Source organism: Octopus bimaculoides, chromosome 1, assembly GCF_046866305.1.
Source record: "Octopus bimaculoides isolate indiv1 chromosome 1, ASM4686630v1, whole genome shotgun sequence".
Classification (NCBI taxonomy): domain Eukaryota; kingdom Metazoa; phylum Mollusca; class Cephalopoda; order Octopoda; family Octopodidae; genus Octopus; species Octopus bimaculoides.
In genome coordinates, this window is record NC_142928.1 from 53,175,934 (window position 1) to 53,193,433 (window position 17,500).

General features: G+C 31.4%; 2 protein-coding genes across 33 annotated transcripts in view; one reads left to right on the top strand and one right to left on the bottom strand.

Annotated features, from left to right (window-relative positions):
- The window catches only part of LOC106873279 (uncharacterized), a 74,313-nt gene extending 63,736 nt beyond the window's left edge, over positions 1–10,577 (bottom strand). For all 6 annotated transcript variants that reach the window (XM_089358995.1, XM_089358898.1, XM_014920575.3 and 3 more), the window contains exon 1: positions 10,163–10,577. The gene's annotated coding sequence lies outside the window, so the exon portion shown is untranslated. The remainder of the gene's footprint in view (positions 1–10,162) is intronic.
- Positions 10,578–10,807: 230 nt separating this feature from the next.
- LOC106881656 (calcium-dependent secretion activator 1) overlaps positions 10,808–17,500 on the top strand; it is a 240,691-nt gene continuing 233,998 nt past the window's right edge. For all 27 annotated transcript variants that reach the window (XM_089359140.1, XM_089359365.1, XM_089359056.1 and 24 more), the window contains exon 1: positions 10,808–11,704. In XM_089359140.1, coding sequence (XP_089215266.1) covers positions 10,919–11,704 — 786 coding nt within the window. In that variant the 5' untranslated portion in view covers positions 10,808–10,918. The remainder of the gene's footprint in view (positions 11,705–17,500) is intronic.

A 17,500-nucleotide genomic window follows, 5' to 3' on the forward strand; every position in this document is an offset into this window, starting at 1 on the left:
ATATCCCTTCAGTGAACTGAAGTATTTGGTAGATAAGATTTAGGTACTTAGGTGTATCTCTGGGTCTCGTCAGAGAGTTTAGAAAGTTCATAAGGTTAAGTTATAAATACAAATACATATACATACATACACATAAACATACATAAACACATGCACATATATTTCTATATTTTTATATTCATATGTATTTGCATACCAAGGAATCAATTATTATTATTATTATTATTAGGTGTATTATATTATTTCTATTAGATAAAGTATAAACAGAGGGAGGAGAAAGTTATCAAAAGAGAAATAATAGTGGAATATAAAAACAATATATCCTAAGATTATTATAGTTATGTAGGAATGAAAAAGTATATAAATGAGGAACACATAAATATATATACATGTACATACATACAAATTACATGTGTTGAGAAGGGAGGATGTTTTCAATAGTTCGTATTTTTCTTTTTATATACTTAGAATTATACACAAACATATATATATATTCATATAAACATTCGATACGTTTTCTATTGAGGGTTTTAGACAAAGGTCCACTATAAGTGGGTTAGAGTTTATATTAATACCTGTGAAATTAGTTGGTACTAAAAGAAATAAATTTCCGGGTATTAATCAAGATACTTTATTATTGAGGAATACATATACATATATATATATATATATATCCCCAAAAAAGAAAAGTGAAGAACAAACACAAGAAGAAAGAAACAACAACGCAAGGATGAGGTACATGTGAAGTATTAGCAGATGCTCTGGGAAAGAAGGGAAAGTAGTTTTACGTTTTGAGCAAAGTGCTTTGTGAGAAACAGTAGAAGCAGGGTGGAGGAAGGGAAGACGGAGGGAAAAAAAATCTTTAACAATCGACATGTGGTTACATTGAAAATGTACCCACATGTGGATCGTTGGTGATTTTTTTTCTTGCATCTCCCTGTTCTCTTCCACTTTCCTCTGTCTTCTGTTTCTGACAATGAGCTTTGCTAAAAGCATAAAACTACCTTTCCTTCCTTCCCAGAACGTCTGCTAATATTTTGCATGTACCTCGTCCTCGCGTTGTTTTTTTCTTGTGTTTGTTCTTTGTTTTGTTTTTGAATTTATTATTTACCACACACTCACATGGGCCCCGGGCCTTCTGACTGACTTTGGAATACCTAATTTGTGTTATTCTTTCTACCATCTGTTTACATTACCTTGTTCATTCAGAAAACACCATCCTTGCACCTCGATTGTGAATCATTATATGTATATGTGTGTGTGTGTGTATATAAATGTGTGTGTGTGTGTGTGTATGTTTATATCTATATATATATATACTATGCATATATATCGATACACACAGAAATATTTGAGCATGAGTGGACGAATACATTATTTGGGCATTACAGCCAGAATGCCCTTGGCATACAAATGCATGATAAAGCTTCTGCAACTTTGTCTACCAAATTCTCACGCAAGGGTTTTATAGGCTGCAAACTATAATACAAGGCTCTTACCCAAGTTGTTGAGCAACCACGATGTTGGGAAGTTAACACCTTAACCACACAAGCATGCCTGCACATATCTTTCGTATTTTACTTATTTCAGTTATTGAACTGCAGCCATGATGGGACACCACCATAAAGGGGTCAAACAAAGTGACCCCACTATATATTTTTAAAGCCTGGTGTTTATTCTACGAGTTTCTTTTTCTCAACTGCTAAAGTTATGGGCAGGCATGTAAACAAATCAACACCACTTGTCAAGTAGTGGTAGTGGACAAACATACCCAATGAGCTTCTTTCAGCTTTTGTCTACCAAATCCCCTCACAAGATTTTGGTCAGCTCAGGGCCATAGTAGAAGACATTTGCCCAGGTAGCAAGCAGTGGGGCTGAACCCAGAACCATGAAGTTAGGAAGCAAACTTAACACAGCCATGCATGCCCTACATACACACAAATACATGCACATATACCTCCATAAATACATGTACATATTTAGATGTATATGCTCATAAATGTATGTGTGTATGTGTATCTATATGAGAGAGAGAGAGATAGAGAGAGTTGTATACACCCAGAGGCTTCTTTAACTAACCTAATCACCAAAACTCAGATTTTCAGAAGCTACTACAATAATCCCTTGACTATCGCAGGTGTTATGTCCCAAAAGATCCCACAGAAGTAATTAAAATCTAAAAACACATAAATACCTATCAGCCACAGAAACCTGGATATACTGAGGAGTCTGTGATATAAATTTACATGTATTAGCCAGAAAAATCTGTGATATACTGAGTGTGTGATAGGTGAACCACAATATGGCAAGGTATTACTGTATACAGTGTGTCATATAGTAACTTTTGATAACAGGAGTATCGAGTTTTGTATCAGGAAATTCTTACATCTACTTTGTAATGGTGACTGAAATGCATCAATATGCTAAATAACTTTAGGGCAATGAGCTGGCAGAATCATTACTGTGCTGGGCAGAATGCTTAGCAGAATTTCATGTCATTATGCTCTGTGTTCAAATTCCGCTGAGTTCAACTTCACCTTTTATCCTTATAAGGTTGATAAATAAGTACCAGCTGAGCACCAGGGTTGATTTAATCAACTTAGCCCCATTTCCTTGAAATTGCTGATACTGTGCCAAAATTTGAAACCAATATGCTAAATAACTTTATACTATACTATCCTGATTTGATTTTTACAGGTGTGTGTGTGTGTGCAAATATACATATCTATTACACTTTATACACACACTTTTGTTCTCTTTTTCAAATACTTATGACTGGCCATTTTTTTTTCTTTCTAAATTATCCAAATTCCCTAGGTCATAAATCTTCTACTCCTTTTGATATATATGAGTGTTGTCTGCTGGAGACAAAGTAAGGCAATTGTTGTGCTGATGACACTTATTGAATTTCTGACTACAAATGTTGAGCTGTTCAAATCAACTCATTGAATTAGCTTGTAAATGACTGAGTATTCCACAGATATGTGTACTGTTAATGTTATTCTTATACAGAATCAGTGTAACACATTATAACAAGCCTGTATTTTCAACATCATCAACACCTTAATTTTAACATCCACTTTTCCAGACTTGCATAAGTGTGAGAGATTTTAATTAGGCAGAATTAACTATAGCCAGATGCCTTTCCTGTCACCAACCATTAACTCTTTCCAAGTAAGGTGATATTTTCTTATGGCCTAACATATTTTTACAAAATAGTGGAAATGAACGATATCCATTTACAACAACGTGAAGACAAAAGCATATAAACCTATTCACAAGGCTTTGGCTGGCCTGAGGTTACAGTAGAAGACAGTTGCCCAAGGTGCCATACAGTGAGATTGATCATGCATGAACCTACTACACATGCAGATAGAGTTACATATACACATTTACACATGAGTTTTTCATGGCAAATGACCAGAGACCCCTCAATTTTCTGCAAAACACAAATTAAAATTTGTTTTGCTCAAGTTATATGTATATATAAAATCACACACACACACACATAGAGAGAGAGAGAGAGAGAATTAAAAAAATAAAAGTATGCATTAATTTATTTGGACAACTACATATGAATAAACCTTAAAAATAATGGAACTGGTGACATTTAAAATAATTTTTTTACCAGATACCTTAAAAAAGAAAAAGTACAAGGTGAAAAGAAAAAGAAAATTTAGATTTTATTGTTGACTGACACAACTCACATCACGCCCCTTATTAATCTTCTAAGCTGTATAATCAATCAGAACCAAATAACATTCTAATTGAGTTTTTCATGATTAACCTACCTATTTCTTTAATCCACTTACACACTTCACATCTATTATAATCATAGTAATTTTCATTGGTCATATGCTTTTCACTAAAAGTGTTTTTAACACAACTGGAAAAGTATCATAGAAAAGTGACCTTTTCAAAAGAGCATTGGATTGTTTCTTCAGATAAAGACTATATAAACCAAATTTTAAAAAAAAATTGTATTCTTTTGGAAATAAAATTATCAGGAAGATATAACACTTGGCTTTTATAATATTTAACATTTACTTTTACAGCTGTAGTTTAAGTAAGTCCATATAATCTTCATCCAGCCATCCATCTATTTACAATCTATTATTAGATTAATTTGTCACCAGCTTATCTATGCTGTCTGTATTGGCCAACTGTGGGTGTGATTGGATGTCCCTGTGGTCAAGTGATTAATTTTCCCTGGCCACTGGAACCTAGAATTTGAACTCAGAAGATATCACATGCCATCTCACCAGCCCACTAGTTATATGCTTCTTTATTAATCCCCAAAAAAGATGAAAGGCAAAGTTGACCATGGCATAGCTTTAACTCAAAGCATAAAGAGATGGAATTTCTACATTCTTCCTTTTGCTCTAAACCTTTTTGATAATTAATGGTTGGGAACTATAATATTTAATGGCTCATGAAAAAAGTCTACAAATGCAAAATATAGTTACTATTTTCTGTCTTTGTAAAGAGAGTGCTCAGTTATTTCAGTACTCTGTTACCACAAATACATATGGGAAGCCATAATCCAAATTTAATTCCAAGTTATCTCAGAACAAGTGAAACATTTTCATAAGCATATGGATATATATGAATTGAGAAGATGCTGCTCAGTAGCAGGAAATGAAGTGTAATATTGAGAGAGGGAGAGAGAGTTTCACACACTAAACAGTTGAGACCCCCCCCCCACCTGCACAAATGAAGAAGTGTAGTCAATGTTGCCATAACACATGATGCACAAAATTCAAGAGCATAGATTGGAAGTAATGAATCGAAATATAGGCCACAGTTGAACAGAACAGACTCAAGATTGCATGGAAAAGCTACAATAAAGTGGTTCAATAAAGCTTTAATGAGCCAAATAATGATTATCTTCTTAAGCCAAACAACACTGTTTTATAATTGCTCCCTTGTCAAAAACAAACTCCTCTTTAAAGCTCTCAATCTTAACGTGAGTCAAATCACGAAGGAAACATTCAATACCAATACCTCTTTGATGTCTTTATCTCAAAATACTAATATATTTTATTCTTTCTTCAATACATATATAACTTCATTTTAGTATAAGCTAAAACAAAAAAACGCATCGGCATTCCTAAAATACACAACACAAAAGCCCATTAATAGTATACGAGCATAATCAAATACATAAATTTTCCTAAATTCTGCTTAATCAAAATTAGGTGCTAATATATATTATTGGTTTCTATACTACATTCCTAATGATTAACATTATTGGTGGATACTTTCTGAAATCAACTGACCAAACAGCAACAATCAAACATATGGAATAAAAGTAACCAATAATGAGATAAACATTTAATACTGATTTAGTTGAGGTTTTAAAAGATAAAATATAGTTTTTAGTATTAGATTTAGTTTAAACCAAACTTTAAGAATCTGTTTAATGACTGAATGCTTCTTCACTCAACAAAAAAAAAAAAAAAAAAAAAAACTATAAGAAATCTAAATTATTCAACACTTAGTGTTTCTAATTATCGTCTCAATTTTTAAAGTATTGATAGCAGTGATTGAAATAAAGGTGCTTTTGTGGACCCACTCACAATTACTGATAGCATGGATAAACAGATAATATTAATAATTATTATATATCTTCATCATCATTAACCTTACATTTGATTTTGTATGCTGGTAAGAAATGTTTTTAACATTTAATTCATCATGTACCTCACGATGAATTCAACATTTATTTCAATATTTGGAATTCAATTGTGATAGCAAAATTTTCAATTTCATCTTTTATGAGAAAGAGCAAGAATTCCTCTTCACTCATTTATCTAACATTGGGAGGAGGGATCTTGTTGCTTTACTGGAACATGAGAGAGAGAGAGTGAGAGGAGAAAAAGATGAGAGAGAGGGAGGAGAGACAGTGAGAGGTGACCCCATATTCATCATAGCAGATATGTGGCATTTATTGTGTCAATCACAGAATGTTAAACGCCAAGATATTTTAAATTTATACCTGGAAATCATTGAGCTGATTAATAAATTACATACAACCTACTTAATCGATAAAAATAAAGTAATCTATCTTTTGAGGTTAATTAGATGAATTTGAAATATTCCACGTCTTAAACATCGAGTGTAGTAACTTGACGCTTGCATTTAATATTTCGTAAAAACGCCTTAGATATTTTTTTATGTGGTCAAAGAAATGAAAAATCTAAAACGAAGTAAACGTTATTGCATAATCATTAATACCTCGCTACAAAACATTACATCGACATAATTTTATTTTCAGAAACGAAAATTATTTAGATTTTTAAAAATTAAAATTAATGTAACGAATATCAAATTTAAAATCACGAAAAACCAAAATTATATCATTTGTAGAAGCAACAGTACATACTGAAAAGGAAAAAAAAAAATCAATGAAGCTATCTTTAGATATCGTTTTTATCTAAATGGGAAGTTATCTAAGAGAACTTAATTCGAAGTCGCGAATTCTTTAGTAACTCAGCCAATGCCATAAAGCTCTCTCCATTGGTGCTTAAAACTCCATTGCTTTCTAAGCGTTGAACGTTGATTGGAAATTGATTTAAATATACAAACAAGGAATTAAAATGATAAAGATCAGATGTGTAAAAAGCAGTTTCCTAATCAGACAAAAAGGCGCGGGATTAAATTTTATTATCAATCTATTTTAACAGCAAGAATTTATGACGAGTTTACAAATAAATATCTTATGAAACGGTAACAGACAGGAAGTCATCAAAATGATGTAGCTACATCCTGTGTATGAGAAAGTCACTGAAAAATAGCTATCTAAATAATTGAAATGAGAGCATAACTAAAGGAAGAAATCGTCAAGTTTAATTTTCGTATGTACATATTAAAAGCATAAAGTCACAGTTAAAATAGTTAAACATTTTTTTGCTTTCCAACTATATGAATCAATGTGAATTAAAGCCTTGTGAGTGGATTTGGTAGACGGAAACTGAAAGAAGCCCGTCGTATATATATGTGTGTGTTTGTCCTCCAACATCGCTTGACAACCGATGCTGGTGTGTTTACGTCCCCGTAACTTAGCGGTTCGGCAAAAGTGACCGATAGAATAAGTGCTAGGCTAACAAAGAATAAGTCCTGGGGTCGATTTGTTCGACTAAAGGCGGTGCTCCAGCATGGCCGCAGTCAAATGACTGAAACAAGTTAAGGAGTATATATATATATATATATATATATATATATATATATATATATATATATATATATATATTACGATGGTCTATCTTCCTTTTAAATCTAAATTCAGTAAATTTAACCCACAGATATGTATGTTTGCAAATTCATAAAAGGAAGGCAAGTAATGTTCGGAAAATGTGCAATCCAATGAAATGCAACGAGGTTCCTGTTGAGTGTGGGTGTGTGCGTGTGACACAGAGAGAGAAACTGGCTGATTGAAATATTCAAAATATTGGATTGCCATTTTATGTAAGAAATTATAGAACATTCTAGGTAATAAACTTATCTGAAAGATATTATTAGAGGGGGGGGGGGGGGGGGAGAAAAAAACCCTACGAATTCTAAGGAAAATTTAGCAAAGGGAAGTAAGAAGAATATTTTACGACGATGCTAAAAGATCAACTCCCATTAATGCTCCATCTCTACAGGCCAGAGTCATAGAAGTATCGATTAAATATACCATCATCAGAACAATTTAATGAGATACCATGTTTATTGTAGTAAATAAGCATTGTATTTCACTGAATATATTTACATGAAACTTTCAAACTGATATCTTAAAGAAAGCCTTTTTGCTGTAAGTCAGACGCTTTCTAAAAAGAAATTTGATGTTTACGATATGCTATTTAGACAATTAAATAAAATCCAGCTCTTTCAAAGGAAATTAGATAACCTATCCTCAGTACAAATAAATATAAATAAATATATATATGTGTGTGTGTGTATGTATATATATATATATATATATATATATATATATATATATATAACTTTTGAAGAGAAATAATGTACTGAAAGAGAGATGGAGGAGAAAGAATTTTTCTATTTAGTCAGCTTTGGTTTTATTTTGAATTCAAAACGTAAGATTTTTAAAATAAATTAAACCTCTATTAAGTGAAAAAAAGAAATAGCCTACTGATAACATTTCCTAAAAAAGGATTAGTTTACAAATCTAACTAGTAAAATATTTAAACTAAAATAATTGATTTCAAACAATATTGTTAAAAAAACCAAAAATAATTTAAAGCAATAAAATCCTAAGAAATACAATATCAAATTTTGCTACACGGAAACTATATTAATTGACTACAGGAAAAATATATATTCCAGAGAGTACAAGATATTAAAGCATCTATGTTATTAGCCTTACTGGTTTCGAGAACCAGAAGGGGCAAAATCGATGATCGCAATACAAGCAATTTCGTGTCAATATGAACACACTAGTGGACAAACGATAGTATCGATTCAAAAGTGTAGCTGACATTTTCTAGTCACATTTGTTATATCGTCATCTTTTTAAATCATTGATTGAATTATATGTTTTATCAACGGAAACGTCAAAGTTTATTTTTAAATGGAATAATAAAAGAAAAAAAGGTGTATCAGAAATAAGCCTTAGCTTATATTTCAATTTAGCAATTTTATAATATATATATATATATGTATATATATATTTATATATATATATATTTATATTTATATATATTTATATTTATTTATATCTATATATATTTATATTTATATATATTTATATTTATTTATATCTATATATATTTATATCTATATATATTTATATCTATATATATATTTATATCTATATATATATATATTTATATATATATATATTTATATATATATATATTTATATATTTATATATATATATATTTATATATATATATATTTATATATTTATATATATATATATTTATATATTTATATATATATATATATTTATATATTTATATATATATATATTTATATATTTATATATATATATATATATATATAGCATTCACATATCTAGAAACTAAACTGAATATGAAGGAATAAAAAAATTTCCTCGAAACCGTATTTCTTTAACATAAAGATTAGATCACATATCCATTCACACGCGAACAATTAAAAATTGCCGTCATGTTTGTTGAACGCCACAAGAGAAGACAACGCAAGTAAAAAATGAAAATCAGGTCATTTTGAATTGATTAAGGTCATAACATAATTTAGTGATTTATATCAGCTTTCATTTATTTACATTTCAGCTTAAATAAAAATCTTTGAAAATTCATCAAGCTTTAGAATAATTATGAAATTAATGAACTAGAATCTCACATTATGTGTTTTTAATTAAACAGAAACAAAGCACAACCAACACCGAACCTTTTATTATTATTTTTTTTTTGCATAATGTCTTTAAGTATAAAACAAAACGTACAATTAATACATTTACACGTGCAATTTAGATAATCTAAATAATATAAACAAAACAAAAACAATTTATATTTTTTAAACGAAATAAACAGCTCAAAGTATTCGTTTGAAAAGAAATTTTCACAGGAATATTTTCAAAGTAGCAGATTAGCAAGGGAACTAATATGGCTGTTTAGTGAGACACGTTCGACTGGCACTATCAACACAAACAGGCTACTACTTAAAATGAAGAAATATTCGGAATTTTCTTGTATTACATAGAAAATTAATAGAGAGAAAAAAAAATATTCCATCCGAAATGCATTATCACATTTGAGTGATACGTTAAGATAAAATAAATATCTCATGGTAAACATTTTATTCAATCGGGGAGTTACAAATACACTCACGCACACACCTAATATATGTAAATAGAGGTAGAAATCTATATAAGCAGTATCAGAACTGTGAAAAACAGAACATATTTGTAAAAGATTCCAAAAACAGATTTTCTAAATCAATTCGAAATATTTAACACAATATTTATTACAGAAAACTGATCACACCCATTCACTTTATATATAAATGATATATATATACATACATATATATACATATATATATATATATATATATATATATATATATATACATTATATAATGTATACATAGAACACATATACTTATATATATATATATATATACACAAACACATACGTTCGTCAATATTTACAGATGGATTGCGTAGGTACTTACTCGTTCTACTTATGGTGACGATATTCCAGCGTTAAAAAAAAGTTTTCTTAATGAAGAAATGTATCGATACGATGTAATAAACGATAATGAAAAATCAGAGAATAACTTTCTCCAATCACAATAGTGAAAGTAACAAAAGATCCGTTCTGTATGTTTATTTACACTGTCTGCAAGTAATTTCATGCAAAAAATAGTTGGTTCAAGAAATCCGTCTAAATTGGAGAATTTTTCCTTTCTGTGTTAATAAGTAAAGTTTCCTCAAAGCAACGTTGTCCATACTACCCTTCATCCCAGCTACCCTGGAATTTCTGACGTTCTAAATGTCAATAACAACGTACAATGTTTACTACAATCCAAAACGGATGATTACTGAACTCAAATCGGCATAATGGCTGCCATTATAAATGTGTGTTCTACGGGGTCCTATTATTGTGTACCAGAGGGTCCCCACAGTTTTGCATGACGTCATTAAAATAAGTTATTAAATTAACAAATGATATACAATATTTTCTAAAAATATTGTTAAAATTTTGTTTCAATAAATTAAAAGGAAATATTATTATATGAATTTAAAAATAAAAGATAAAAGGTTTTCATCATTGATGTCGTCTGCTTGAATAAAGCGCATGCGCTAATGGTATGGCCATTGTCAGTCTGGTTTCGAACCTGATTGTCAGCCAGTTGTGAGTCAAAGACTAGTATATCAGCACCTCTTTAGAGTGAGGGTATTCAGCTCGGGAAAAGTGAATACCTAATATGCTTGATCCATCATCCAGTGAAGAAGAATCAGAAAATGAGACTATCGAAGATGAAAATTCTGATGTTCTTAGTGTACCTAGTGCTGAACGGAGTTTGTCAGCAAGCGGGGATAACCTGAGTGTGCAGAGTAGTCGACCTAATACCAGTCAAGCAAGGCCGTCTAGCCCTAGTCCATCACTAATAAGTGAGAGGGAAAAAAGTGAAGATGCCGATAAAAATGATGCAAAATCTGAAGAAGAAAGGAAAAGGCGATTGCAGCTTTATGTCTTTGTCATGCGGTGTATTGCTTACCCGTTTAATGCCAAGCAGCCGACAGATATGGCCAGGCGACAAACCAAAATCACTAAACAACAGCTGCAGACTATCAAGGATAGATTCAGCGCCTTTTTGAATGGAGAAACTAATATAGTGGCTGACGAAGCCTTCACGAATGCTGTACAAAGTTATTATGAAGTATTCGTTAAAAGTGATCGTGTGTTAGCAATGGTCAAAAGCGGAGGGTCATCTGCTAACGATTTCAGAGAGGTTTTTAAGAATAATATTGAAAAACGGGTGAGGAGTTTACCGGAGATAGATGGTCTCAGTAAAGAAACTGTCCTTAGTTCCTGGATGACCAAGTATGATGCGATATTTCGAGGTGAAGAAGATCCTCGAAAACATCCCCAGAGAGGGACCACTGCTGCTTCTGAACTGATTCTTAGCAAAGAGCAACTTTATGATATGTTCCAGAATATATTAACTGTTAAGAAATACGAGCATCAAATATTATACAATGCATGTCAGGTGAGTAAATCTCTTTCTGCTATAGAAACAATAATTACTATTTTTCCATTGTTTATTTTTCTATCAAGTGATTTCTTTAGTTTACCTGACATTTTCAGATGAAATTCTTTTTTTTTTTTTTTTTCATAGATCAGGTTTTAGTTTACACGCTCATCCTCACTCCATCGCTTTATATCTATTCTTCTTGTACATGTTCATTATTTTTAGGGGATCCAGTTGTTGAATAATAATGATATTCAATGAGTTGTTTCTGACTTGAATTAATATTAACTTGATTCAATAAATACAAAGTGTGGAAAGTAAAATCTCGAAATTATTTTCGTTTTATGATAGTTCAGCTTGTATGTCATAACCTAAAAGATTTATCGAATTTATATTAATTCAAGTGAAAAAGCATCTCATTTAATACCTTTATTGCACAACTAGTGGATCCCCTAAAATCAATAAAGATAGACAGGAGTAATAGGTAGGAAGAGATAGAGAAAGCTTTGGATCATCGATTACTTGGCAGCAATTGCTCTCAATTTTTAAGTTTTATTAAGAAATGTAGGAAGTATTTGTATTTTTAATAGTTTCATTTATTGATGAATAAAAAAAAAATGTTTAGATCAAATGTATAATAAAATTGTTTTATTTATTAAAAAAATGAATGAGTTCCTAGTAGTCTTTGATCGTGTTCTACTTGATGAATCCACTGTAATTGCACTTGTGTTTATAGCGTAGTATTTCACACGTATTTAAGTTGATAACATTCTCGAGACGACAGAGATTCAAATTCGCATGAAAACCCATCTAATTTCGCGATGATTTACAAAGAATGAGATCTTTTTTTCTCTCAAGTTGTTAAGTCCTTGGGGGTTACAAAGATTTAGAAGTTGTGGCAGTTATTTGTTTCCTAACGATATTAGATATTCTGAATATCATTATTGACAGTTGCTTCCTTTTGGTATTTTTTTTTTTCATTTACCTTATGATGCTGCATTTTTAGCGATGAAATAACCTGTATAGTTGAATAATATCATTTACATAACACCCTCATTCTGATACTCCTAATAATTTTTTAAAGGTCATTTTGTATTGAACAAATTGTAATACTTAGGTGTCAGTTAATTTCTTTGGTATCACATTATCGATTGACCCAATGAATTGTCATATCTGCCTATTATTAACAATACTGAGTATTAAAAAAAAAAAATCTTGAAACCTCCGCATTGAAATAATAATTTCTTAATCTTCTGATTATGATGTTGGTACTCATTAGACTTTACTCTATTTAAGGGAGCTAATCACCGATTATCTCTGTCTTTTTTCCTCTCCTTCTCCCTCTCCATACATACATACGTACACACATACATACATACATACATACATACATACGTGTGTGTGTGTAAAAACACACGCACGCAATTTATTTTTAATACATACACACTTGTAATAATAGGTCTTCTTGATTCGATCCCTTTTACTTTGCCTTTTCATATCTTTGTAAAATGCGAATATTCAGCTCAACATAGCAAATATCGACTAAATCGTGGTTAGCTGCTGCTTTTCCTTACATAAAATTTGATTTCTGTTATTGATTTAGATGCTATGAAATCACTCGTCTTGAATGTTGATAGTAGGAGCATTAACCTCGATTTTGACGAAGTGTACTTAGGATATAAGGCAGAAAAGATTTTTGTATAAAGAGCTTAAATGTGTAAACGTAATTATTTATTTATACTAAGTAGAAGCCTAACGTACAAATTTTGACCACTATTGATGTTATCTGAAAAAATTAAATATTAAAATTAATGTATGCGAACGCCAGCAACCAGTATGATCTTTTATTAGTAAAATATTCACATAGATTATGCTTCTGGAATATATAATGAAATATTTTCAATTCATTAAATCATGTTTATGAAGATTATTCCCATTGTTTTTTTTTTGTTTTTTTAACATTTTGTAATTTTATGAAGGTTTCAAAACTGATATTTGTTGCATATACAAGGACTGTAAAATTTTGGCTGATTTTAATTTTTATAAATTTATATAGATAAGTAGTGATTGATAATTTGCATATATGGGCATATATGTATATACATATTCGAGAGTATATTAGTGCTAATAGACAAATAAACCGATTCCTTGTTGCGGATATTGGTTACATAAAGATATGGCTTGTGATCTCACAAGGGGTACTGAAAGTAAATGTACATTAATTTTATATGATTTTTAAAAGTAAATGTACATTTGTTTCAAAATGTATCTAAATTATTTTCAGACTGAAATATATAGAGGACTTTGGTTATAACTCCTTAATCTTTTTAATTCTGATCACCAATACTTATACACCCACCCTGTACAGTTGTCATTCTACTCAAAACCATATTCAATGAGTTTAAGGATAATTAGGAAATGTGAAAATTTTCAGATCAACTGGTTTCTTAGTCTTGATTATGAACCGGTGTCCCTGCAGAATTTGAATAACTTCCAGTCATTTCTGTGCAAAGCAAGAATTATTAAGTACATAACCAGAATTGAAATTGAATGCTACCAAACAGGTCTCCCAATTGTGTTTTAAAAGAATCTTATAACTAAAAATGCAATTATGATTTATATAAAGATTATTTAACATTGTTTAAGTTTTATAGGCACCTAAGCTTAACTTTCTGTATGAATTTCAAATGTTTTGGCCAAGATGAGCATTTCGCAAATCAATATGATTAGTATCATGTTTGTTATGACAGAATCTGTTTGAGAGGAAAGATTATCTCTATTTTGTGTAGATTCCTTTGAAGTAAGAAATGGAAAGTATAAACGAGATTCATGTGACTGATATAATGTTTGAAAAATTGGTGATTACTAGGTATACAGAAAATGGAGTTGCTCAGAGTGATGCAGCTTTAGGAATAAAATATTTTTTTTAAAATGTTAAAAGAAAAATAGCACAGGTGGTTCAACATAGCCTTGTGGAAGACAAGTAGCAGAACACTTAACAACCAATGCTTAATATTTGTGCATGACAGTTTAAAGTTTGATTACCATAGAAGATGTGGTCATACTGAGTTTATGACCCACAGCTTTTCTTTGTTATCAAAGATATAGCTTATGTACAGAAATGTTTTGATATTTTAGCATAAAAATAAATAATTTAATGTAAAGTTTCCTAAGTGACCTGATTCTCTCATCAAATAGCTTTTAGAGGTCATTATCTTAGTAGTTCTGGAGATACAAGGTCAGAGTAATTACAGAAGAATCTGCTATAAAATATCAGTAAATAAAAGGCAGTTTTTCAAAATATCACTGTCACCATCATTACAGAAAGAAAGGGTCTTTGGGGGGCTTTAAGGGCTTCTTCTCTAACAGATTTCTTTGTTGCTGTTTCACCATAGATAAAGAAAAATCTACTAGTAAAGTCAGCAAGACTTCAAATGAAAAGCCAATAAGATACTTAAAATTAAAAACTGTTGATGAAAACAGTCTTAAGTTGCTGCTAAAAGTATTGTCAGCATGAAGGTAGAAATTTCAAAAAGAATTAACATATATAAAAAATCAATCATGATTCACTACCAAAATATCAAATAGAAGTTGTTCAAAATAGTACTGAATGCATAAAATGATAAGTACATGTTGACAGAGAATTCAAAGTTCTACCCAGGTGTGTGTGTGTGTGTGTGCAGATGTAACTGTGTGATTAAGAATGTTGTGTTTAAAACATGATTCTAGGTCCAGTCCCACTTTGTGACACCTTGAGGAAGTATCCTCTACTATAATCTCAGGGCCAACAAAGACCTTCTGAGTGGAACTGGTTTATAGAAATTAAAAGAAACATATCCATCATGTGCTTGTGTGTGTGCATTTATGCATATATGTGTATGTATGTACACACGCACACGCACACACACACACACACACACACACACACACACACACACACACACACACACACACAGTTCAAAGATCCAAAAATAGGTGGAATCAACAAAAATAGTAGTCCATCCAGTGAGAGATAAATACCAGTTTAATACACATTCTGAAAGAGTTACTAATAGTTTCATGCTTTTACTCATTTCAGCCATGCAGCTGTGGTCATGCTGGAGAACCACCATTTTTGAATACTTTAAATAGGTTTATTTATAAAATATGCCCTGTATCTTTGTGCAATCTTCATGTGTTAGATATATTTTAAAAACTAGGTTAATGCAAAAACTGGAAAGAGAAGTGAAAGCCAAATATGATACCCCTCCTCCTTGATTGCAGAAACCACGATTAATGCAGCTGGTGTAGAACAAAATAACAAGACAGCAACTCCATTTGGAGTGGGTGGTGTCCTTCAGTTCAACAAAAGAAACCTGTCCGTGTGTTTGCACCTGCTAAAAATTTAAAATCTTTAATTAAGCAGTGTTGGAATTCTTGGGTCTAAGAAGAATATGAGGTCATTCTGTTATGCATAAATTGCAGTTCTTAGGCTCATTAATATATGGTTTGGATTTCTCCATGATTCTCCACTTAATTGCATGTGGCGTGGAGTTGGTCTTCAAACTCCACACATAGCTAGCCAACTTAGCTGCATTATTTTGCCTATGTGGTGGAAAGAAGATAGGTAGTTTGCATAATGTTTCTTGAAATCGCCTTTGCATGACCCGATATAATTCTTTTCAATAAAGTTATCTTGAAGCATTGCTGTTACTTCTACTTTGTATACGACAGAGTTTATCATACACACATAGTCAAGCGGGCAAGCTTCAGCGTTTCAACAGTTACAATTGAGAGTGAGCTCTTCGGGATTTTTACGAATTATAATGTTCCTTGTATTTAAGCAGAAACTATGATATTTTAATAAAGCATCTGTTAAAAATCATCTAGTATTTGTGATTTATTGGGAAATGCTTATCTAAAAGAGACAGGAATGTTTTGTCTGTTTGTTTCAACATTTAGAGTGAAAGGAAGGGCAAACCAAATTATTTTCCATGATCTATCTTTAAATCTATATTTATGTTTTATATTTTCACTTGAAGGGTTGTAATATAGCTTATCTGTGAAGCCACTGTTAGCTTGGGTGTTGATATAGTAGGGGGCTGCCTTATCAAATATTTCTTCAGAAGAAGAGAGATTTGATAGCTTATTATTTATGTTAGCTATCAGGATTTTAAACATTATAGTAGTGTGACAGGGATATATATATATATATATATATATATATATATATATATATATATATATATATATATATATATATATATATGACGGTTTGACTGAGGACTGGCAAGCCAGGAGCCTGCACCAGGCTCCAGTCTCATCTGGCAAAGTTTCTACAGCTAGCTGCCCTTCCTAACACCAACCACTCTGAGAATGTAGTGGGGGATGCATCTATCTATCTGTCTGTCTGTCTGTCTGCATGCCTGCCTGTATATATGTATATAATGTATATATAAATAATGGCTAAATGACTTTCGAAAAGATAGAAGCAAGGTAGTGGTGGTCAATGAGGCTGCCTCCAAGAAAACATGAATAATAAGTGGTGCTCCATAGGGCACTACCCTGAGGCCACTGCTATTTATAGTGACATCTCTGGCATACCCTCAGCTACTCGAGTAGACACCGTTGCTAGTTATGCAGCCGATACAAAGGTCTCTCAAAGGATACAGGATCCTGGATATGTTGTACATCCACAATGTGAGTTGGACACAATATACATGTGAGCTGATGAAAATAACATGCAGTTTCATGCTGGAAAATTCACAGCCTTGCAGTACCAACATTTGAAGCTCAATGAAAAGCAGATAGGATACACTGGCCCAGGAGGGATTG